We start from the raw sequence: 24,078 nt of genomic DNA on the forward strand, positions 1-24,078 counted from the left end.
ATAGTGTTTTGGAAAGCTCTCGAGATAAGCTACAAGAATATGCAATGACAAATAGTAGGTTCCATTTAAGAAATTGAAGGTGACCTTCATGTGACTTTCAAATAACTCCTCAAGGTCAAACCAATGATACCCTCGAAACCATAAAACTTTTGTCTGAAACATTTTTCTCTAAAATGCTTTGTTTCCGAAATAATTGCGTGCGTTAATTAAAATGGCTCACCCTGTATATATACATATATTAATCACATATATATACTTCATAATAGGTTATATTAAACTATTAACCTTCGCGATGACAGAGTCGCTCGATATTGTGAATATAACACATAATGAGAGAGAACCGAGACAACCAATCAGCATCGCGGAAAAGTGGCAACAATACATGCGAGAATCGATTTAACATGCCTTTTTTAATAGTGGATAATTTCACGTTTTGTCACGTACATTTGAAAAATCTAACGTGATTGCATCAGGAGCAGCCGTAAATCGGCGCTTGATTTTAGCGCATTCAGCTAAATCTTTGTCTAGGGGTGATGCGCATTTTAATCTTGGCGGTTATTTTTTTCACGTTTTGTCACGTACATTTGAAAAATCTAACGTGGTTGCATCAGGAGCAGCCGTACGTCGGCGCTCGATTTTAGCGCATTCAGCTAAATCTTTGTTCCGATGCGCAATTTAACCTTGAAAATTTTACGTTTTGTCACGTACATTTGAAAAATCTAACGTGATTGCATCAAGAGCAGCCGTACATCGGCGCTCGATTTTAGCGAATTCAGCTAATTCTTTGTTCTGGGGATGATGTCATTGCAGCCGTACATCGGCGCGACAAAATTTTAGAGGAAATTAAAATGTTGCGTCAGCAATAATCCCCTCTACATTGCAATTTGCGATACTATTTGAATTAATAATAATTCTAATACGATCAGTATTGCATCAATCGCGCGTGTGAAAGGTTCACTAAAGAAATCAACATGAATTTTTACGTTCCGATTCGAAACGGTGAAACTCCACCGTGTAAGAAGCAAAAATGCGACACGTAAGTTTCGATCGTTTAAAAATTTTGTTATTTATTAATTTTTTTTTTTAAATATTGATCTAATTTATATATATTTATATAGCATTCAACCTCGTCGTGCGACTCGCATACTTGGAAGAAGATACGCTCTAACCCCAACGTCGTACAAGTATTTGGACATTGGAATAAGCGTTGGAGCTGTATCGTACGTGGAACTGATAATCGAGGCAATCAAATAGTATTGCCTTTTTCAACATGGAATTTGTTGATGCAGAAGCAAGCAGACATTGAACAATTTCTACAATCGATTGCTCTCCCATTAAGGATTGGAGATTTATCGATCGAAATGTATCAATCGAAAATTGTAAAACTCACATTATGCGAAAATTCTTTGTACATGAAACCACAAACATTATTACATTTATTTAATTTTGAAAATTGTATCGATCATATGCACAATTGGTTATGTGAGAATACCTATCTCGTAAATGAAAAATTTAAACAATTTGAAACTGTATTACAACGTAACAATATTACTACTGTATGCGATGCTGTAAAAATGATACGCGATAGTGATGTCTTTAACAGCGAATCATTAATCGATTGCGAATTATTAACATGTGCTGTAAATGATATTCTTTACGATGCGTGCAATAAATAATTATTTTTATTCCATCTGTGATTTTAATTCTTTCCTTCCATACAAATAAGAATAGTTATACTTTTCTCAACACGCTCCGCTAAAGATGTAGAGAAATGCTGAGGTAGATGAGACGTGATGCTCTAGTTGGAATGAGACAAAAGATATTAAAAGATATATAATGAAGAGGAGTCTGCAGCATTAGAATATTATTTCTCTCGTTGTTCTATGTTTCGTTGGTCTTGGGAAAAGAAGAGACAAAATTATGTGCATTCCTAAACCATACAAACCGAGGTCCGATCCTCGCTTTCACTCTGATCTCCCGAGAATACACATTGCAAAATGTTTCTGGACCGAGTCCTACCTACGTCGAAACCGGCACTACTGCAAGGATTGTCGGTATGGATTTTATCGAAATTATGCATTAAAACATAATTATTTCCACGGGTTCTTCGAGGGACCGTTTACACCGTTTAGGTGCTGTCACTGCGGCACGGAGGTAGCGGTGATAAGATCTGTCCTAGACTGCAAGGATTGTTACCTGGAATACTGTCATACGTTCCGTACCCTCAAGAAGCAAGGATATGATGTAGATAATATGTCCATCATAGTATATAATACTGACCGTATGGAAATATGGAAGATACATTTTTTACCGTCTGAACCTCCTAGTATAGAAGAGCAATGAGAGGAGTTGCTGGAACCTTATTATATGCTGCCTACTCAGAGCGAGAATTCGGCGACGCGTAACGAACTCTTCTTTCAAGAAACATAAATTATAAGTAACTTTCAATTTATAATACATCAAAAGTATCTTACAATAAATTATTAAAAACTAATGAAATGTCTCTTTTTCTGTTCCAGGAGCGGCCTCCCCTTAGCCCGGCGCATCCCCCCCTCCCCATATATATTTTTATTTTTTATTATATACTTTATCTTATATTTTTATTATATTATTATTATATTATTATTATATTATTATTATTAAATATTATTAAATATTATTTTATTAGACACACACACACACACACACACACACACACACACACACACACACACACACACAATTGTATTACACACTATAATAAATTTTATATATTTAGTATTGAAAAAAAAAATGTATTTATTTACGCGCCTCTCCTTGCGCTCCCATCCCTTGCGTCTCTATCTCTCTTGCGCTAGTTGTAAGTATAGCGATATCGTTCTCTCTCGCGTTGTTCTCGCGCTATCATCGTCCTCTCTCGCGCGTTAGTTGTAAGTCTCGCGATATCTTCATTCTCTCTCGCACGCGTTGTTCTTGCGCTCTCTCGCTCTTTCTCGCACGCGTTGTTCTCGCGCTATTATCGTTCTAAGTCTCGTGATATTATAGTTCTCTTTCGTATGCGTTCTCTTCGCGCTATCGTTCTCTCTCGCACACGTTGCTCTTGCAATATCGTTCTCTTTCGTACACGTTGTCTCGCGATATTATCGTTCTCTCTCTCTTTCATATGCTCGTCGCTATCACTCACTCATTTACCTTTGCGTCGTCCTTCTCCCACCTATGCAACATCTTACAATGCGTCGTCCTTGTCCCACGTTAACGCCATCCTTGTCGCACATTGATGCCATCCTTGTCGCACTGTCCTCTTCACACACTTAGCGCTATCCTTTTCCCACAACTAGAGCTATCCTTCTCACACCACCGTCTTCTTTCCGCGGATCCCCCTTCCCCGCGCGGACCCTCTCGTCCATCGGTCGCGCCGCGGATCCCCCTTCCCCTGCGCGTGACGTCACTCCCCCCGCACGTGACATCACCCCCGCGTGACGTCATCCCCCCCGCAAGTAACGTCACCCCCCGCACGTGACGTCATCCCCCCGCACGTGACGTCATCCCCTTCCGCGTGACGTCACCCCCCGGCGCGGTTCCCCCCTCGCACCTCACCCCCCTTCGGAGGACCTGCGTTAGAAACCTCCTAGTATCACTACTGTCGTCAAAGCATAATATGGCTCGGCATACACAAATCCAAATTCGTGAGAGAGTAATTAAATTTTCAGAAAGACGGAAAGTCTTCTCGTGAGATTGCTTCAATATTATCGATAGGTAAATCAACTGTGAATGATATTATTGTTAAGTACCGTGCTGGATATGGTTTAAAAGATCGTCCGCGTAGTGGAAGGCCACGAAAAACATCTAAAAATGTAGATCATATCATCAAACGCAAATCAACTGCGGATATCAAGAAAACTGCTGCCGAAATTGCACGCGAGCTACAAGATGAAAACCTTGCCAATGTTAGCCGTAGTAATGTGACACAAAGACTACATGATGTGGGACTTTTTGGTCGTATAGGTATTAAAAAATCATTAATCAGCAAAAAGAATAAGAAGGCCCGATTACAGTTTGCCAAAGATTATCAAAATTGGACAGTCGAATATTGGAAAAAAGTAGCTTTGGCTGTAGTTCCGAATAGCTGTTACCTCCGATTGGGTTGAAATTTTGCAGAGACCTTCTTCTCAACGATATAAAATAATTATAAGAAAATCGTCCAAGGGATTTTTGGCGCATCGGCACCGTTCCGTCCCCACCTCCCCTCAAAGGTAAAAAATATTTTACTCTGTATCTTCGAAAATATCGATTTTAGAGAAAAAAGTTTCCAATAGAAGTTGAAGCTCTTGAAAAGATCTACAAGAAAGGTTATATACATTTTTTTCGTAAACTCGTTATTTTGAGTACTAAATTAGAAAAGTGCGCGCGCGCGTGCGTACATATACGCGGGGGGTGCAAGGGGGCCTTGGGCCCCCCCTGCCGCACCACCCCGCCGGTAGGTAAGATGGACTTCGCTTTACAACTTACAGTATGTGTCTATTGTGGTAAAGCGAGGTTCACCTTGCCTACCGGCGGGGTGGTGCGGGAGGGGGGGCCGAAGGCTCCCTTGCACCCTCCGCGCGTGTGTGTGTGTGTGTGCATTCCATATCTCAGACATGGGTTGGGGGAGGGAGACGAAACCCACTGCGTCTGCGTATGTACTATAGCAAATGTTAAATAGATCAATAGGATGTAAACAAATTTTATATACATATATAATGTTGTTAATAATAATCTATAATGCCCAAAAGAAGCGTTAAAATTGTCAAACTTTAACTTGTTATATCTTCTAAATTAATGCCGTTCCCCACTTATTTTTTGCGGGGGATTACTCAGGACAACCTCCTCTATAACATTGAAGTGGCGATAAAATCGGCGAGGTCAGACCTTTTATGCATATTTACCATACTGGTTTTGGTTTGTTAAAAAAAAAGACTAGCCCACTATAGATTAAAATTACTATTTTCTAACATAATAGCCAAAATAATGAGCTTACGAAAAAAATGTATATAACCTTTTTTGTAGATCTTTTCAAAAGCTTGAACTTTTCTTTGAAACTTTTTTCTCTGAAATCGATATTTTCGGAGATACAAGGTAAAACCAAGGTTTTTTAATTTTGGGAGGGGGTGAGGGCGAAACGGTGCCGATGCGCCAAAAATCCCTTGGTACATTTTCTTATATCGTTAAGGAGAAGGTCTGTGCAAAATTTCAACCCAATTGGAGATAACAGCTATTCGAAACTTTATCCGCTTAGTTTTTAAACTATAAAGAAAAATAGTTAACTAATTACAGAACGAGTACGAGAGGTAGGCAGGGACGACGCGATATAGGCGATTACGTGGGGCGCTCGCCGCGATCAGCTGATTGCTATACGCGATGAGTGTAGCAATCAGTGTGTGTGTGTGTGTGTGTGTGTGTGTGTGTGTGTGTTTAATAATAATTATATAAATATTACATATTCTTGTAGCTTATCTCGAGAGCTTTCCAAAAACACTATAATTAAGTTAGTTTTCATTAAGTACTTTCCGAGTTATGAGGCTTGAAATCATTTCTTAATTTTACATATAGGCAAAATGCAAGTGACAGATGATCGACACTAGCGCTCCACATGGCAAAGCACGTAAGTTTCTGTGAGTCTATGTTTGAATTACCGCAAGCATATGCGATCATATTATACATTAAAATGAATAAAATCATTTTAAAAACTGGTTTCCAAAAAGTTTTTACTGAGGATTATCGTTCGAATGTTGCGAAAAAAAAATGGTCGTTTATTATTTGAAAGTGGGCATGTTGGAAGTGTACGAGAAATAAAGTGGGGTACTCAATCTACAATAGAAGCTTATGTGGGGTACTCAATCTACAATAGAAGCTTATGTGTCAGGCAAGCTGGTGTTGGAAATATTCCATATAAAACTATTTTAAATGTAAATAATGTATAATTTTTCCATATTTAGCTGTTAGTAGTAAAATTTATCAATAAACAAAGGTTATGATTTTGTTTATATGTTTTTATTAGTTGAATGAAGCACGACAAATTACTTCGAACTCATGTGAATGTACTGCTGGTTTAGGACTTCAGTGCAAGCACAGGGCAGCTTTAGTATATTTTATAAACAATTACACGGATAAAAGCAAAACAAGCGAACCATGTACATGGCTGGCGCCAAAGATTGCTAATGCAGGCAAAGAGAAGTTAAGAAATTAAGAAAATAGAAGATTTAATTCCACCAAAGAAATTAAAGTATGAAATTGAACCCCTTTCACTGAGTAAAATCAATTTTCCTTGTTCGTTATACAATTTAGTTAAGTCTGCCAATAGAACAGAGAGCCAAAGATTTGTTAATAGTTTAATAAATGAAATACTAGGTAAGGTAGTTGTTAGTTTGCAAAGTACTCAATGCAATCAAATAATTGATGTTGTTTTTGAAAATCAAAAAAAGTTTAAAATTTATACGAATAATCTAAATTTCAATATAATTTATGAACAAATTTTTTATGAAAATAATGTGTGTGTTAACAAAAATGACATGATAAATATTTGTGATACTACTATGGAACAGTCTGGAAGTGATACTTGGTTTATAGAAAGGAGCATTAGAATATCTGCTACTCGAAGCCATAGTGTAAAAACTAGGAGAAAAGATTTTAAAGAGCTTGCCCAAAAAATGTTACAAAAAAAGGATCTCACTGGACAAGCTCTACGGAATGTCCATTATGGATTAAGAAATGAACCAGTGGCTCGCAAAGCTTTTGAAAGATTAACTTCAGTAGCTGTGTATGACTGTGGCTTAATACTACATTACAAACAGCCTTGGTTGTGTTGTAGCCTTGATGGTATTTGTGTGGAAAATGGTAAACTAGTCCGTACACTGGAAATAAAAAGTCCAATCACATGTGCAAATAAACCTATTGTTGAAATTGAAAATGGTTGTATAAAAAGTATTAATGTGTCATACATTATTTTTACTGAAGAAGAGGCATGTTTACAGTTGAAAAAATCACATGAGTATTATACTCAAATTCAAATAGGTTTATACTGCACTGGTTTTAATGTATGTGATATGTATATTTTTAGCAAAAATAATGAATCTTTACACTTAACAGTTAAAAGAGATGAAGAATTTTTAAAAAAGACTATTCTTAAATTAGAAATGTTCTATTTTAAATATTATATTTAACATTTAATCCCTTTTTATGGCTTATAAGCATTATATTCAATTGTTTATTCATGGTAATTACACGTTATGTAAGTACATAATTAGATTACGAAATAATTTTGTATTTTAAAAAATATCACATTTTTTATTGTTAATAAAGTTTATACTTTTCACATCACTGTTTTATTTCATCAGTTGTTTATTGATAGGTGCTTGCAAATTGGCCATAATGCAACACATATGCACAATATTGTCAACATAAAGAAATAATGATGTGTTTATTTTATGCAATATATTATAAATTTTCACTCTTTGAATGGCTCGTTCCACATGTATTCGAACACTTGCAATACTATTAGTTTCAAGAAGTTCTTCTTCAGTTAAATGGCCATCATGTCGAAATGGAGGAATAACAACAATAGCATTTTTGTCTTCCACAGATGTTTTTATACCGGGGAAACCTTTATCAGCCAGTACAATATCACCTGGTTGTAAGAGATTCACTAAACCACAATCAGTTGTTATAAAAGTCACTGGTTTTCCCTCCATAACACTTTGATATAAATATAATACTTCCATTTGGATTTATCGCTATTAAGATCTTAAAAGTGTATGCTGATTTGTACTGTGAGTATGTGTACACTCTCATTTCTACAGTTGATGGTTGTTCAATTTTAAATTCAGTACAATCTATTATGCACCGACAATCAGAATAATGAATCTTGAAAGCAATTGGCATGATATCTTGAATTATTTCTTTATCAGGCCAAAAAATATAATTTTTAGTTGCAGATGATAATTGTAAAAGAACTTCTTCAAATATTCTTGATACTGTTGATAGATTTATGCAAAAATAGACTGAGATTGCATGAAATGGTATTCCCTGTTTCATTTTTATTAAGAATATTAATAATCTGTTTTCTTTTTTGACTTGAACGTTGCTTGACACATCCAATATTCCTAAAAATAATTCAAAGACCTTCTTTGACACACCGGTTATTTTCTTCAATTAATCTTCAGTGATTCTTTCGTCATAACCATGAAAACCTTTCAGATCATCATAATTATTTGAAATTCCAGTGGCTCGATCAATTTTAGGATTAATATAACCGAGTGTTACCTTATGGGGAATGATTGCTTCCGTACTAACATTTGACATTCCATCAATATACTCAAAAGAAGAAGAAAATTTGAAGTTGCATTCATCAACATGAAAGTCTGGGGTTTGAGTCCATTTATCTTTTTGCGCATTATTTGCCATTATTTGCACTGATGTTGTTGGTGATTCTTGCGACAATGAACAGTCAAGACCAATATCATCAACACTGCAAATACTGTTGTTTTGAGAAGATGACTCTGATCTTCTCTTATGACGCTTATATCTATCTATAATTTTCTCTCCAATTTTTTCTTTTGTAGAATCCTTTGAATTAAAGATGTTTGGTACGTAGGCAGGGTTGCGAGGATCCATTGACTTTTCTCCACCACAAAATGTTTGCTGCAAATTCTTGAGTGCTTTGTAGGTTGCCATTGTGAACCGTCTTCGCTAGAAAAATATTATAAAGATCAAAAAAATTTGAAATTGATTCAGTTTCAATCAAAACATAACCAATAAATGTATCGTACGTTTATACATATTATATGTATTATTATATTTTTATAATACTCCATTACAATAAAATATTAAAATACGTGCAGACTCATTTCATACATATAATTATTTTCAACTTACTTACAACGATTTACGAAATTTATCCATTTTTTCTCCTATCACACTCGTGAGGTTTTGATGGAAAAACATAAAACGTCACATCCTTCGTATTCAGGTATGAATTTCCACAAGGATTTCCACAAGGAATTTCCATCCAGGAACACAACATGTCACTGATTTTCTTTTTTTCGATTTTTTTTGGATACTATTTCCTAGTGGATCACTCATTTTCGTTTGCATATGATGTGATTTTTATACGTTTATTTATTTATTGTTTATACGTTTACTGTTTATATTTTCTACAATTTGTAGCTTTCTCAATAGACTCACGGGAACTTACGATTTTGGCCACGGTGCGCCACCATGCTACTTGCATTTTGCCTATACCATAAAATATCTAGTAAAATATTCATTTTTCGATTATCTTACCTTAATACTTTTATGTACAAAATAATGAAAGGAATCAATTGGTGTAAAGAAAACACATAGTTGTTTCGAAGAAAAAATATGTAATTTGCAATTAACAATTACGTATTTTTTCTTCGAAGCAACTATGTGTTTTCTTTACACCAATTGATTCCTCTCATTATTTTGTACATAAAAGTATTAAGGTAAGATAATCGAAAAATGAATATTTTACAAGATATTTTACGGTTTATGTAAAATTAAGAAATGATTTCAAGCCTTATAACTCAAAAAGTACTTGAGGGAAAAATATTTTATTATAGTGTTTTGGAAAGCCCTCGAGATAAGCTACAAAAATATGTAATAAAAAATAGGGGGTTCTATTTAAGACATTGATGGTGATCTTCACGTGACCTTGACAACACTTTTCAAAGTCATACTGATATCAATGTAATGCGTTACTTGAAACCTTACAACTTTTGTCTGAAATATTTTTGTCTGCCGCGCTCAGTTTTTGAGATATTCGGCTGATACGGGTGGTCTGCGACACCCTGTATAATGTGTGTCATTTCTACAATATTTAATAATTTCAAGTCCTTTCTGTTATATATGCGTGTATGTGTACGTACGTGCATATGTGTGTACGCGCGCGCGCTGTGCCTGATCTCTGCGTAACACACACGCATGACAAATAGAGTTTAGAATATCAAGCGACGCGGTAGCGTCGCGACGCCAAGTACATAAAAGCAGGTCCAAGCATTGAGTTGAGAGTCACTGTTCTCGACGCGGCGCTACCAAGTACCTTATCCGGAATTTCGCGTCAAGTAAACTTTCGGTTAAGATCATCAAGCGACGCGGTAGCATCGCGACGCCAAGTACATAAAAAACAGGTCCAAGTATTGAGTTGAGAGTCACTGTTCTCGACGCGGCGCTACCAAGTACCTTATCTGAAATTTCGCGTCAAGTAAACTTTCGGTTAAGATCATCAAGCGACGCGGTAGCGCCGCGACGCCAAGTACATAAAAAACAGGTCCAAGCATTGAGTTGAGAGTCACTGTTCTCGACGCGGCGCTACCAAGTACCTTATCCGGAATTTCGCGTCAAGTAAACTTTCAGTTAAGATATTTAATAAACTAAAGCCGTAATCAAAAATCTAACGACACTTCTATGATATAATATGAGTACAAGCTTTCGATTGTGACTTGTTTGAATAAAATCGGTGCAGTCAATCCTGAGAAATGATGATCGAATGTCAGAATTGTGACATTTTTCGTTTTTCTCCTTCTTTTCCTTCAGGTTTAGACTCACGTACATATGCTCGCACGCACACATGCAAAGCGAGTTTGTCCCTCAAGCGGCGTTCACACCGCTGCGTATACAATTATTGCTTCGATATGTACAATGCTTTGAGAGACAAAATCATATGTGTGCATGTGCACACATACGTGTGATATGTATATGTATGTGTGTACGTACGTATGAAAGATAAATTTATTAAAGTATAGTGCGGAATAGTGTAACAAGGAAGAGAAGTGACACGTTAAGCAGTCAAGTTTCTTGTTTAAAAGCAGATTTTAAGAAATAAATAAGAGTAAAAAATAAAAGTATAGTGCAGAACAAGGAAGAAAAGTAGTGTGTAATAACGTACCAAGGAAGAGAAGTGACATATTAAAAGTTATTATCAAGCGACGCAGTAGCGTCCCGACGCCGATTGCATTTATTAGTAAAAACACAGATTTGTGACACTTAACGACAACCAAGTGGACTGCGATTCATCAATCAAAAGGTAAATATTGTGAAACTTTTCTCATTTCTGTTTAGATTAGACATAATATATTTTGACATATTATATTAATAAAGAGAATAGACAGTTATCATTTTGTGGAATATAATTACGTAATTTATAAATATATATATATATATATATATATATATGTGTGTGTGTGTGTGTGTGTAGAAATTTACATATTTGACTGCGCATTCATAATTATAGTTACATAGACATTTATTACATTTGCCTGCGTAGATACAAATATAGTTACACAGAAATATTCCCTATATGTATAATGATAATTATATATACAGGGCGATACCGAAAAACCTTCCGTCTGTAAAATGACGTATTCCTGACACCATTCTAAGACAATTTTTCCTTTACCAAAATTTGATTTGAAGCGTAGTTTTTGAATTATGAGCAAAAATAGTTAGTAAATCACGCGTCGGGTACGGAAGGCAGGCAGGAGCGGCGCGGCGTGCCGCGAGCGCGGGCGCAGCTGACCGCCCGACGGGTGATTACCACCGCATGAGTCGCTAACTATTTTATCTTATAACATAAAATTATGCTTTAAATAAAATTTTGGTAAAGAAGAAAATGTCTTAGAATTACGTCAGAAATACGTGTTCCTTAAAATAACGTTATTTTAATAATGAAAAGTTGTTCCGGATCGCCGGCCGTCCGACGTTGCAATCAGCTGATTGCTACACGCGATGTGTGTATGGCGGAGTGTGTGCGTAAGAGAGAGAGAGAGAGAAAGAGAGAGAGAGGGAGGGTAGGAGGGACAGACATTCATACACACGCACGCACTTTTTTTCTCGCTCTCTTTCTCTCTTTTACGCAACACTCATACACTCTCTCATTCAGTCTCTCACTCACACTCTCTCGATCACTCACTCACTCACTCACCTGCTTACTCACTTGCTCACTCACCTTGTAGCAGCGTAGCGAATCTTCATGCTATGTATTGTTGTTATCTGCTGCACGGTTATGATTGCTAGAGATGCGCGACACATAAAAACGAAAACGTAATAACGTATAACACATGCTTTTTAAAATAATAATTATTTATTATAATTAGAAATAGTTATTATTTATAATAAATAATTAATTTTTTAAATATGTCATCATTATATTAGGTGCGCAACTAAGTTCTCGCTGTTTTTTTTATGAAAATGCAACTTTATTGTGAAAAAATGGTTACAAATGAATCATTCAAAGTATTGCCCATCGCTAGCTACAACTTTTTCCCCATCTTTCTGGCAGAGCTCGAATACCGTTACGGTAAAAGTGTTCATCTTTTGAGGCTATCCACGAATCAAGCCATTTTTTGATGTCTTCATATGAGCGGAACTGCTGATCAGCCAGACCATGTGCCATCGAACGGAACAAGTAATAATCGGACGGCGCAATATCTGGGGAATATGGCGGGTGGGGTAGGACTTCACAATGAGCGTTTCGAGGTAGGTTTTAACGGGTTTGGCAACGTGAGGCCGAGCGTTGTCATGCTGTAGAATCACTTTTTCGTGCCTCTGCTCGTATTGTGGCCGTTTTTCGCGCAGTGCTCGGCTCAATCGCATCAATTGAAGTCGATACCGTTCCCCAGTGATGGTTTCGTTCGGTTTCAACAGCTCATAATAAATAACACCGACCTGGTCCCACCAAATACACAGCATAACCTTCGCAGCGTGAATATTCGGCCGAGCCGACGACGTAGAAGCATGACCGGGCAGTCCCCATGACTTTCTTTTCTTTGGGTTGCTGTAATGAATCCATTTTTCATCACTCGTCACGATGCGATGAAGAAAACCCTTCCTTTTTTGCCGCTGGAGCAGTTGTTCACAGGCGAAAAAACGACGCTCAACGTCCCTTGGCTTCAAATCATAAGGAACCCAAGTTCCTTGCTTTTGAATCATTCCCAACGCATGCAATCGCTTGGAAATGGCTTGGCGGGTAACTCCTAATGCTGATGAAAGCTCTTGTTGCGTTTGGCATGGATCCTCATCGAGCAATGCCTCCAATTCAGCGTCTTCGAAGGTTTTTGGCCTTCCTTCACGCGGACGGTCGTCAACATCGAAATCACCGTCTTTGAAGCGACGGAACCAATCACGGCACGTTGTTTCACTTAGAGCAGCATCTCTGTAAACTTTGTGGAGCTCTCGATGCGCTTCAGCCGCCGTTTTCTTCGAATGAAAGAAGAAAATCAACACTTCCCGCAAATGACGATTATTTAGCACAAAATCAGACATTTTCACACAACCAAAAGTATATGACGCCAAAACAAAATCACTACTGTGTCAAAACGGTTTGTTTACCATATGTCTAAGCTTGATTCATGACGTTTTGGATATGTCGAAATCGACCAACACTTATTGGTGGCGCAATCTATTGACAAACAGCGGGAACTTAGTTGCGCACCTAATACGTTTCATGTTTTCTACCGCATTCGCAATGCGAAGGTTTTAGCCGATCGTTCGTCTTATCTCGCGTCAATCACGCGCCACGCGCAAGTCGTTTGTTAGATGTCGCGTGTCGCGTTTCTGGCAACATAACTCTTGTGGTCGCGCAGTCTCCGCGGTCCGTCGCTTCGCGTCCAGTCATGTGCTGTTTGCATTCGCGTTTCTTTGAAAGTAATTTTTGGTATCGATAAATCGATAGTGAGTGAATAAAACTTCGATGTGTCGCGCATCTCTAGCAATCATAACCGTGCAGCAGATAACAACAATACATAGCATGAAGATTCGCTACGCTGCTACAAGGTGAGTGAGCAAGTGAGTAAGCAGGTGAGTGAGTGAGTGAGTGACCGAGAGAGTGTGAGTGAGAGACTGAATGAGAGAGTGTATGAGTGTTGCGTAAAAGAGAGAAAGAGAGCGAGAAAAGAGTGCGTGCGTGTGAATGTCTGTCCCTCCTACCCTCCCTCTCTCCCTCTCTCTCTCTCTCTCTCTCCCTCCCTCTCTCTCTCTCTCTCTCTCTCTCTCTCTCTCTCTCTCTCTTACGCACACACTCCGCCATACACACATCGCGTGTAGCAATCAGCTGATTGCAACGTCGGACGGCCGGCGATCCGGAACAACTTTTCATTATTAAAATAACGTTATTTTAAGGAACACGTATTTCTGACGTAATTCTAAGACATTTTCTTCTTTACCAAAATTTTATTTAAAGCATAATTTTGTTATAAGATAAAATAGTTAGCGACTCATGCGGTGGTAATCACCCGTCGGGCGGTCAGCTGCGCCCGCGCTCGCGGCACGCCGCGCCGCTCCTGCCTGCCTTCCGTACCCGACGCGTGATTTACTAACTATTTTTGCTCATAATTCAAAAACTACGCTTCAAATCAAATTTTGGTAAAGGAAAAATTGTCTTAGAATGGTGTCAGGAATACGTCATTTTACAGACGGAAGGTTTTTCGGGATCGACCTGTATATGTGTGTGTATATATATATACATACACACACACACACATATATAGTGTGTGTGTGTAGAAATTTACATATTTGACTGCGCAACCATAATTATAGTTACATAGACATTTATTACATTTGCCTGCGTAGACACAAATATAGTTACGCAGAAATATTCCCTACATATATAATTATTTATTATAATATATACATATATATTGTTGCGTCCGCGAAACGATATCTATCGATCGCGCGCGACACAAGGATCGGCACCCGCGTACTCGCTCGCGCACTCGCTCGCGCACACGTAAATAATAACTCGTATTTATAAAAGAACACAAGAACTTTAATGAACACAGGGGAACACAGAATGTAACAAGATTTCATACGGAAATACAACACCGAATGTAAAACGCGTCCGCGCAGCTTGACAGCTCGGAAACGACTTAGCTGACTCTCGTTGTTTATAAACAATCTTCTTGCGACAATATATATATATATATATATATATATATATATATATATATATAATTATCATTATACATGTAGGGAACATTTCTGCGTAACTATATTTGTGTCTACGCAGGCAAATGTAATAAATGCCTATGTAACTATAATTATGGTTGCGCAGTCAAATATGTAAATTTCTACACACACACACACACACATACATATGTATATATATGTATATAATTATGTACTATAGAACTATAGAGTTATAGCAGAGAGAAGCCTGAAAGGGGCCACGCTGCCATTTTTCATGGGACGCTTTTTCTACGTCGTACACTAGCGGCGCGTGCATCCATTTTACGCCGCCTGGAACTACATGGCCACATCCACTTGTAGGTGCCGATAAAACAGTCGGTTTTGGTTCATGTCCGTGCTACATCCACAATTTATAGCTCAGAAATAACATCCCGCATATAGACGTAATTAAAATATACTTTGTTAGCTGCGCGATTTCTTTTCCACATTCAAGTATATATTATAAATATCAATATTAATGAAATGCTATTAATGAGAGCTATTAATGAAATAAGTTTGTGTAATATACGTGTGTAGGATATTTTCTCGTGAATATTATTCTCGGGAATATTATTCTCGATAGAAAACAGAAAAGATAAATTATATAAAATTCAATCAATTGAATTTTATTTACTAAAACGATCTTAGAAGAAAGACAATTATAGACCATTTTCAGGAGATGTCACGTGAACACTACATATTTGATACGCAACATATATAACTCTTTTAAAAATAAATATAACATTAAATATATTGAAACTAATTTTTTTATATTTCTACTAGTTTATGTTATTGAACATAATTTTAGAGTTAACGAGATTCTTGCTAAAAACTAAAAACTAAAAATTAATCACATTAAACCCAACATTTCTCATTCGAATAATTTTCAATTAGATACAATTTTTTTATTTATCTAACAAAAGGAACAATTATCCGAATTATATCATGTTTGATGTCATTTTAAACGCAAAAATTTCATTAATTTATTTTAATTACTTTCAAAAAGATCAAATAAAATATAAAAGTTTTAGTTTTTATTTTATGGATATTTAATGTTATAAATTATTATACATAACGAAAAAAAAGTTTTCGATATTATGGAAAGCGAGAGCGAGAACGAATAAGAGCAAGCGAAATGACGTATTGTCAAAAGAGTTCCGAAGTCTCTTACGCGACACACCCTTTCTCTATAGTATGTCACGAGTATGTCATCTTATCAGAATAGAAAATAAAATGCATTTTATTAGTTTGAAAGTAATTTTAATGGAATAATGAGCATTTTGCAATTAAAATGACATCAAACACGACATAAGTCGGATAAATGTAGTTAAATATATAATCCAAATTTTTATTATCAGACTAATTAAAAATTGTCCGATTTATATCGTGTTTGGTGTCATTTTAATCGTAAAAATCTCATTAATTTATTAAAATTATTTTCAAATCGATAAAATACAAAATAAAAGTTTTAGTTTTTAATTTATAAGATGTTTGCATTTTCGTGAGTTGCGAATGGATAGAGAAAGCGAGAAAACCGATTATTAACCACTTGCGCTGGAAAAACGTGCCACGCACGTCGAGATGTTTTTGTTACAAAGTCGCCAACGACGTATTGTACACGTCGGTAGGCAGTTGTCGCAGAAATAAAAATGACGAAAATGAATTCTTCTGAATGAATTCTTTGTGTAAGACTCTACCGAGTTCTCTTCCCGTTTCAAGTGACGCCTCACGGCGAGTTACAGTGGAGCGTTTTGGCACGCGCATCTGTGGATTAGTTGCCAGCGCAAGTGGTTAAAGACTTCGGAACTCTTTGATGATAGGTCATCTCGCTCACTCTCTACTCGCGATCTCACTCTCGATCCTCGAGTCCGCTTATCTTTCCGAGCACGATTGTAAAGTCTGACAGAGAAAGCGAGACCACGAATAGAGTGCGAGCGAGTTGACCTATCATCAAAGAGTTCCGAAGTCTTTAATAATCGGTTTTCTCGCTTTCTCTATCCATTCGCAACTCACGAGAATGCAAACATCTTATAAATTAAAAACTAAAACTTTTATTTTGTATTTTATCGATTTGAAAATAATTTTAATGAATTAATGAGATTTTTACGATTAAAATGACTCCAAACACGATATAAATCGGACAATTTTTAATTAGTCTGGTAATAAAAATTTGGATTATATATTTAACTACATTTATCCGACATATGTCCTGTTTGATGTCATTTTAATTGCAAAATGCTCATTATTCCATTAAAATTACTTTCAAACGAATAAAATACATTTTATTTTCTATGATAAGATGACATACTTGTGACATACTATAGAGAAAGGGTGTGTCGCGTAAGAGATTTCGGAACTCTTTTGACGATACGTCATCTCGCTTGCTCTTATTCGTTCTCGCTCTCGCTTTCAATGATATCGAAAACTCTTTTTTTGTTATGTATAATAATTTATAATTTTAAATATCCATAAAATAAAAACTTATATTTTACGTCATCTCGCTTGCTCTTATTCGTTCTCGCTCTCGCTTTCAATGGTATCAAAAACTTTTTTTTCGTTATGTATAATAATTTATAACTTTAAATATCCATAAAATAAAAACTTTTATATTTTATTTGATCTTTTTGAAAGTAATTAAAATAAATTAGTGAAATTTTTGCGTTTAAAATGACATCAAATGATGTAATGATATAATTCGGATAATTGTTCCTTATTGTTAGATAAGTAAAAAAATTGTATCTAATTGAAAATTATTCGAATGAGAAATGTTGGGTTTAATGTGATTAATTTTTAGTTTTTAGTTTTTAGCAAGAATCTCGTTAACTCTAAAATTATGTTCAATAACATAAACTAGTAGAAATATAAAAAAATTTAGTTTCAATATATTTAATGTTATATTTATTTTTAAAAGAGTTATATATGTTTCCTGGCGAAAATAAATAACGGAGCGTAAGTATTAACGAAGTGTTAACGCTTCATTTACGTTTCGTTGTTTCAATTTACGCCTCCTAGAAGCTTCGTTTACACTTCTGTTACTCTTTCCTTACATTCGACTTACGCTCCGATATTTATTTTCGCCAGGGTTGCGTATCAAATATGTAGTGTTCACGTGACATCTCCTGGAAACGGTCTCTAATTGTCTTTCTTCTAAGATCATTTTAGTAAATAAAATTCAATTTATTGAATTTTATATAATTTATCTTTTCTGTTTTCTATCGAGAATAATATTCATGAGAATAATATTCACGAGAAAATATCCTACACACGTATATTACACAAACTTATTTCATTAATAGCTCTCATTAATAGCATCTCATTAATATTGATATTTATAATATATACTTGAATGTGGAAAAGAAATCGCGCAGCTAACAAAGTATATTTTAATTACGTCTATATGCGGGATGTTATTTCTGAGCTATAAATTGTGGATGTAGCACGGACATGAACCAAAACCGACTGTTTTATCGGCACCTATAAGTGGATGTGGCCATGTAGTTCCAGGCGGCGTAAAATGGATGCACGCGCCGCTAGTGTACGACGTAAAAAAAGCGTCCCATGAAAAATGGCAGCGTGGCCCCTCTCAGGCTTCTCTCTGATTACAGATATACATATTTATATACATATAATTATTTACCAAAAGTGTGGAAATCCCTTTATATTTCGAAAAACACGCATTTAAAAAAAAATGTTTTATACAAAAGTTATGGGGTTTTATGTAGCGCATTACACAGTAACATTATTATGACCTCGAATAGCGTTGTCAATGTTATGTGAAGGTCAGCTTCAATTTCTTAAATGGAACCCTATATTTTTTTATTACATTATCTTGCAGCTTATCTTGAGAGCTTTTCAAAACACTATAATAAAGTATTTCTTCATTGAGTACTTTTCGAGTTATGAGGCTTGAAATAATTTCTTATTTTTACATAAACCATAAAATATCTAGTAAAATATTCATTTTTCGATTATCCTACCTTAATACTTTTATGTACAAAATAATGAGAGAAATCAATTGATGTAAAGAAAAAACATAGTTGTTTTCTTTACACCAATCGATTTCTCACATTATTTTGTGCATATAAGTATTAAGGTAAGATAATCGAAAAATGAATATTTTACAAGATATTTTACGGTTTATGTAAAATTAAGAAATTATTTTGTTACGACGAACTAACTATTCTCGACTTCCTTCCTTTCAAATTTATTAAGCTATTTTTTATTGTTTGTTCTCAATCACCCTTTTTTGTGACAATTATATTTACTCGTTATAATCTAGTTTAAATTCTCTATCTGTATCTCTTATTTTTAATTCTCATTTCAATCGTTTTCAACCGTCGACGGCAGATCCCTGCGTTTTCAATGTTTACCTAGATATAATACACATACACACATACAAACACATCCACTCTGTACTCACACTCATGCATCTCTTATAAATCTCGATCTTATTATCGATTTCGGTGTGCCTGCCGACTACACAGCTGTTTAAAAACCGTAGAGCAATAAACATCGGTTCTCACACTTAGTCTCTCTCTAATCACCTTTCTTTTCCTACGATTTCGAAAATTCCAACCGAACCAGAAAGAAGAATCGTTTCAGACAGCTAAAGCTTAACTCAACAAAAAGTCATCATATTTCAAGCCTCATAACTCGAAAAGTACTTAATGAAAAAATACTTTATTGTAGTGTTTTGGAAAGCTCTCGTGATGTGCTGCAAGAAAATGCAAAAAATAGGTAGTTCCATTTAAAAAATTGAAGGTGACCTTCACGTGACCTTCAAGTAACTATTCAAAGTCGAATTAATGACACCATCTTATGTCCCCCTTAAAACCATACAACTTTTGTCTGAAACATTTTTGCTGAAAATGCTTCGTTGAAGAATTATCGATGTGCGTTTTTTAAAATGGGACACCCTGTATATACAGGGTGTAACTGAAAAAGCGCCTACGGAGCAAATAGCGCTATTCCTGATTAAAAATCGGGTGGAAAAGTCCTGAACCATTTTTTTCTATAATGCTTAATAAAGCGGTAATTATTGAGTAAAGTTGTGCCAATAAGCACCGACCTTTAGACGGGCGCACGTCAGTGAGCCGCGCGCCTGGTAGTGTGCGTGAGCGCTCCGCCGTTTCGGCGCTATGTTATGCCGCTATCGTGCAATATTCTTATGCGTTGTAATAATGTGAAAAACTTTAATTTGCATTAAAAATCATGTTTTTTCCGTCAAAAGCGTTTCCTTAAAAAAAAATTTCGACAAGGAGGCTAAAGGTCGGTGCTTATTGGCGCAACTTTACTCAACAATTACCACTTTATTAAGCATTATAGAAAAAAATGGTTCAGGACTTTTCGACTTGATTTTTAATCAGGAATAACGCTATTTGCTCCGTGGGCGCTTTTTCAGTTACATTCTGTATATAGTAGTAGTAGTAGTAAGAAGACGGGTGGGGCTAGATCAGTTCCTGATGTCACTTAGATCTAAAAGATCTTCTGTAACACCGTGGTTGTCTGAGGTTATATGTGGCGATCCAATTTGGCCCTTACAAGAAGATTATATAGATCGCCCACCCTCACGTTTTGTAATGCACTGGGTTCAGCGAACATATGACCCCAAAGTGTGTATCTCCTAAGAGCAAGTGCGGGACAGTAACACAGAATGTGAATGATGTCCTCTTTTTCTTCGCCGCATAGCCGGCAGTCTTTCCGCTCGGCCAAGCCGAGATTGAATAAGTGGGCCCTAAGGGCCACATGGCCCGTGAGCAGGCCAATGGAGATATTGAGCTTCTTTCTGCTCATGGTTAGGAGTTCATCCGTCCTTTTAGAAAGGGGTCAGTTCAGCAATAACTTGGCTTGACGACAGCCCTGAACCTGGCCCCACGAAACCAGATGTTCCCGTTTTAAAGACTCTTTGATGAGTCTTTTACCTATGGTAATGGGGACGCCGACGACCTGTCTAGCCGGGACCTCGAGGGTGCCTAGCTTTGTCAGGCCGTCCGCCACTTCATTGCCATGAATTCCCTGATGACCGGGAACCCAGGCTAAGGTGATCCTATTGGATTCGTCTAGTCTGTTGAGCGCTAGCATGCAGTCCCAAACCACCGAGGACTCAGTGGTGGTCTTAGCTAGAGCGTTAATAGCTGCCCTACTATCAGAGCAGATGAGTATATTTCTGTTGGTGGCTTTAACTAGGGTTAAGGTGTTTGCACATTCAAGGATTGCTAGAACCTCAGCTTGAAAAATCGTGGCCAGCTTCCCTAGGGAGTAAGATTCCCTGTGGTTAGTCCTTGAGCCGTAGCTCCAAATCGTCCTTCCGCCCTCGAGCCATCCGTGTACCAGATGTCCCAGTTTGGCCGGCAGATTCGTCCTGGTTTACTCCAATCTTCCCTAGAAGGTATCTGGGTTTTGCTTAACTTAAAGACCTGGGATTTCCTAGGTATTCTATCCTGCGGCAGAGAGAATGGGTGTTCATGGAGGAACGATAGCCTGGTATGACCAAGATGCTGTCCTCTCCACTCATCCTGACACTTTAATCTGTAGGCAGAAAGTTTGGCTGTGCTGATAATAAAGCGGTCCGGGGGTGGAAGACAGAGTGCAATCTCAAGCGCCTCTGTAGGGGTGGTTCTCATGGCTCCCATCGCCGCCCTGAGGTAACAACTCTGAAGGCTTCTGAGTAGGTTCCTGGCCCCCACTTTCTCCACTCTGGGCCACCAGACCACCGCAGCATATGTGAGACGGGGCAGTAGAATGGCTTTGTAGATCCAGAGAGCAATATTGGGTTTAATGCCCCACGTTTTACCTACAGCCATTTTACATGCCCACATGGAGGTGTAAAATTTCTTACGTTTGACTTCAAGGTGAAATCCAGCTTAGTTTAGGATCAAGATGGATCCCCAGGTATTTCACCGAAGAAGTGTATGGTAACTCTTTGCCCCAGAGCCTCAAAGGCCCTATGGGTTCGGGCTTGTATTTTCTGATAAAAATCATAGCCTCGGTCTTAGACGGATTGACCGTGAGACCTTTGGCTTGACACCAGCTTTGAATAATCTTAAGTGCTTTATAATATAAAGTGCCATAAGCTCCTTAAGAGTTGAGAGAAAGGTGCCTCTCACGATTGCAGCCACGTCATCCGCATAGCCACAAACGAGGAGGCTCGTTTCTTGTAATTTGACCAGGAGTTCGTCTACCACCAGGTACCACAAGAGAGAGAACGCCGCCCTGCGGGCAACCTCTGGCCGGGAGACCATTCAAAGTTTTATCTCCATAATCAACAGTCAAAACTCTGTCCGATAGCATGCTTTGTGTCCAATCGATCAGAGTTTCGGGGATGTCATGCCTGTGCATGGCCTCTTTGTATATGAGGTGGTATCAAATGCACCCTCAATATCCTGAAATAATCCTAGGGCATACTCTCCAGTCGCCAGCTGTGTCTCAATTCTGCTCACAAGGTGATGAAGGACAGTATCCGTGGATCTGCCGGCCCTATAGACGTATTGAGAAAAGGCCAGCGGTCAGGTAGTAAGCGGATGTCCTAATATGGCTGTCTATCAGTCTCTTCAGTGTCTTCAAAACAAAGGAGGTAAGGATAATGGGTCTGAAATCTTTGGCCAAGATATGTCCGTTTCTGCCTGGTTTAGGTATAAAAGTGACTCTGGTGACACTCCAGACAAGGGGCACGTGTCTAAGGGCTATACTAGCCCTAAGCACTTCGACTAGGGGGCCTATCAAAAGGCTCAAACCTTCTTGTAAGCAGGCGGGATAGATCCCGTCTGGTCCGGGTGATTTATAGGGTTTGAAGGTTTTGACGGCCCATTCAACGCTTTTGAGATGGACTATCTTCGCCGCTAGTGACCAATCCCTGGGTTTGAAAACTTCCCTGGGTCTCACACGGGCGGTAGGAAGATTGTCGACCGTTCGAAAACCTGGAAAATGAGTCTCCATAAGGTGCTCGATAGATTCAGTGAGGTTGACTGTGTAGCCTGTGTCGGGAGGCATCACAACTGGGTGCGATTGTCAGAGCTAAGTATTCTGTCTTTAGCCTGGAGGCCTCTGGAGCACTCTCGATGCTTTCGCAGAACTTTCTCCAGCTGCTGCGTTTACTTCTGACTATTTCCTTGCTGCGTTGGGCGTTCCTAAAGGCTTCCCAGTGCGAAGGCAAGCATGAGTTTCTTGCCCTGTTAAAGAGTCTCCTAGTCTCGGATCTGAGCTTTAACAGCTCTTTGTTCCACCAGGAGACTTTGGTCTGGGACCGTATAAGTTTCAGGGGGCAGTTTGCCTCAAAGGCATCCGAAATAACGTTACTTAAGCAAGCCGCGGCAGTTTCCAGGTTATCCCTGGTATGGAATCTGGTCGGAACGGTAGCTAATCTATTCTTCAAGTTTAGCCTGAAGCCGTCCCAATTCGTTTTCCTAGGATTCCGCCTCGTAGGTTGCTGGCGAAGGGTGAGGCGTATCTGCCTGTGATCGGATCCTGAAGGTTCGTCTATAACCCTCCAGTCTCCTACCAGTTCAGACACGCCCTTGGTACAAATAGTGATATCGATTACCTCCTGTCTTCTGGCGTCCATGAAGATAGGTTCCGTACCTCTGTTTAGGATGATAAGTCCCTTGTCCAGGATGAAGTCAGGCTCCCCGCTCTCGGGTTGATGTTTGAGCTCCCCCAACATGGTGGGAGTTAGCGTCACAGCCCAGGAGGAGTTCGAGTCCTGCCTCCTCGGCATGGGCAACCAGGTTTTTGACGTTGTCCTGAGGTGGAAGATCGCAGGAATCGTAGGGCATATATACTGACCCTATGAGTAAGTCCATTGTCTTCCCCTCCTCCAGATTGATGCTCGTCTGGACGACAGTTAGATCTTCACTGCTAAGCTGAGGCAGAAAAGTGATATTAAGGCCTTTTGCTACAATGCATGTCCTTAGTTTGCGGTTCGAACAGGTTCTGAAAATAGTTCCATAGCCGCCCAAACCTTTGATGGCATTATTCAGGAGCCAAGGCTCCTGGATAATGGCAAGGTGTGTGTGCATCGCAACAGTGCTCCTGGCAAGGATAGCCGAGGCGCCTTTACTGTGATGCAAGTTAATTTGGGTGATGGGTACCGTGGAGACCGTCATA

General features: G+C 38.0%; 3 protein-coding genes, 1 long non-coding RNA gene and 1 pseudogene across 4 annotated transcripts; 1 reads left to right on the forward strand and 4 right to left on the reverse strand.

Moving 5' to 3' along the window:
• The first annotated feature begins 679 nt into the window (after positions 1 to 679).
• LOC145965439 (uncharacterized) lies at positions 680 to 1,690 on the forward strand. Its single transcript, XR_014436712.1, has 2 exons — positions 680 to 1,036; positions 1,119 to 1,690. It is a non-coding gene; the product is annotated as an uncharacterized LOC145965439 (long non-coding RNA).
• Positions 1,691 to 7,340: 5,650 nt separating this feature from the next.
• LOC145964914 (uncharacterized) lies at positions 7,341 to 9,244 on the reverse strand (annotated as a pseudogene).
• Positions 9,245 to 20,802: 11,558 nt separating this feature from the next.
• LOC145964915 (uncharacterized) lies at positions 20,803 to 21,779 on the reverse strand. The gene is made up of 2 exons (XM_083088069.1): positions 21,347 to 21,779; positions 20,803 to 21,227 (listed from the first exon to the last, which is right to left on the reverse strand). Exons 1-2 carry the CDS (start codon positions 21,777 to 21,779, stop codon positions 20,803 to 20,805), a joined length of 858 nt encoding a protein of 285 aa, XP_082944195.1.
• Positions 21,780 to 21,822: 43 nt separating this feature from the next.
• On the reverse strand, positions 21,823 to 22,314 carry LOC145964916 (uncharacterized). Its single transcript, XM_083088070.1, has 2 exons — positions 22,116 to 22,314; positions 21,823 to 22,025 (listed from the first exon to the last, which is right to left on the reverse strand). The coding sequence occupies exons 1-2, from the start codon at positions 22,312 to 22,314 to the stop codon at positions 21,823 to 21,825; spliced, it is 402 nt and encodes a 133-aa protein (XP_082944196.1).
• Positions 22,315 to 22,927: 613 nt separating this feature from the next.
• LOC145964917 (uncharacterized) lies at positions 22,928 to 24,077 on the reverse strand. Its single transcript, XM_083088071.1, has 2 exons — positions 23,758 to 24,077; positions 22,928 to 23,714 (listed from the first exon to the last, which is right to left on the reverse strand). The coding sequence occupies exons 1-2, from the start codon at positions 24,075 to 24,077 to the stop codon at positions 22,928 to 22,930; spliced, it is 1,107 nt and encodes a 368-aa protein (XP_082944197.1).
• Position 24,078: the final 1 nt, after the last annotated feature.

Source organism: Camponotus vicinus, unplaced genomic scaffold, assembly GCF_025532165.1.
Source record: "Camponotus vicinus isolate PSW18456_S1 unplaced genomic scaffold, iyCamVici1.0 SCAF_14, whole genome shotgun sequence".
NCBI classification, from domain to species: domain Eukaryota; kingdom Metazoa; phylum Arthropoda; class Insecta; order Hymenoptera; family Formicidae; genus Camponotus; species Camponotus vicinus.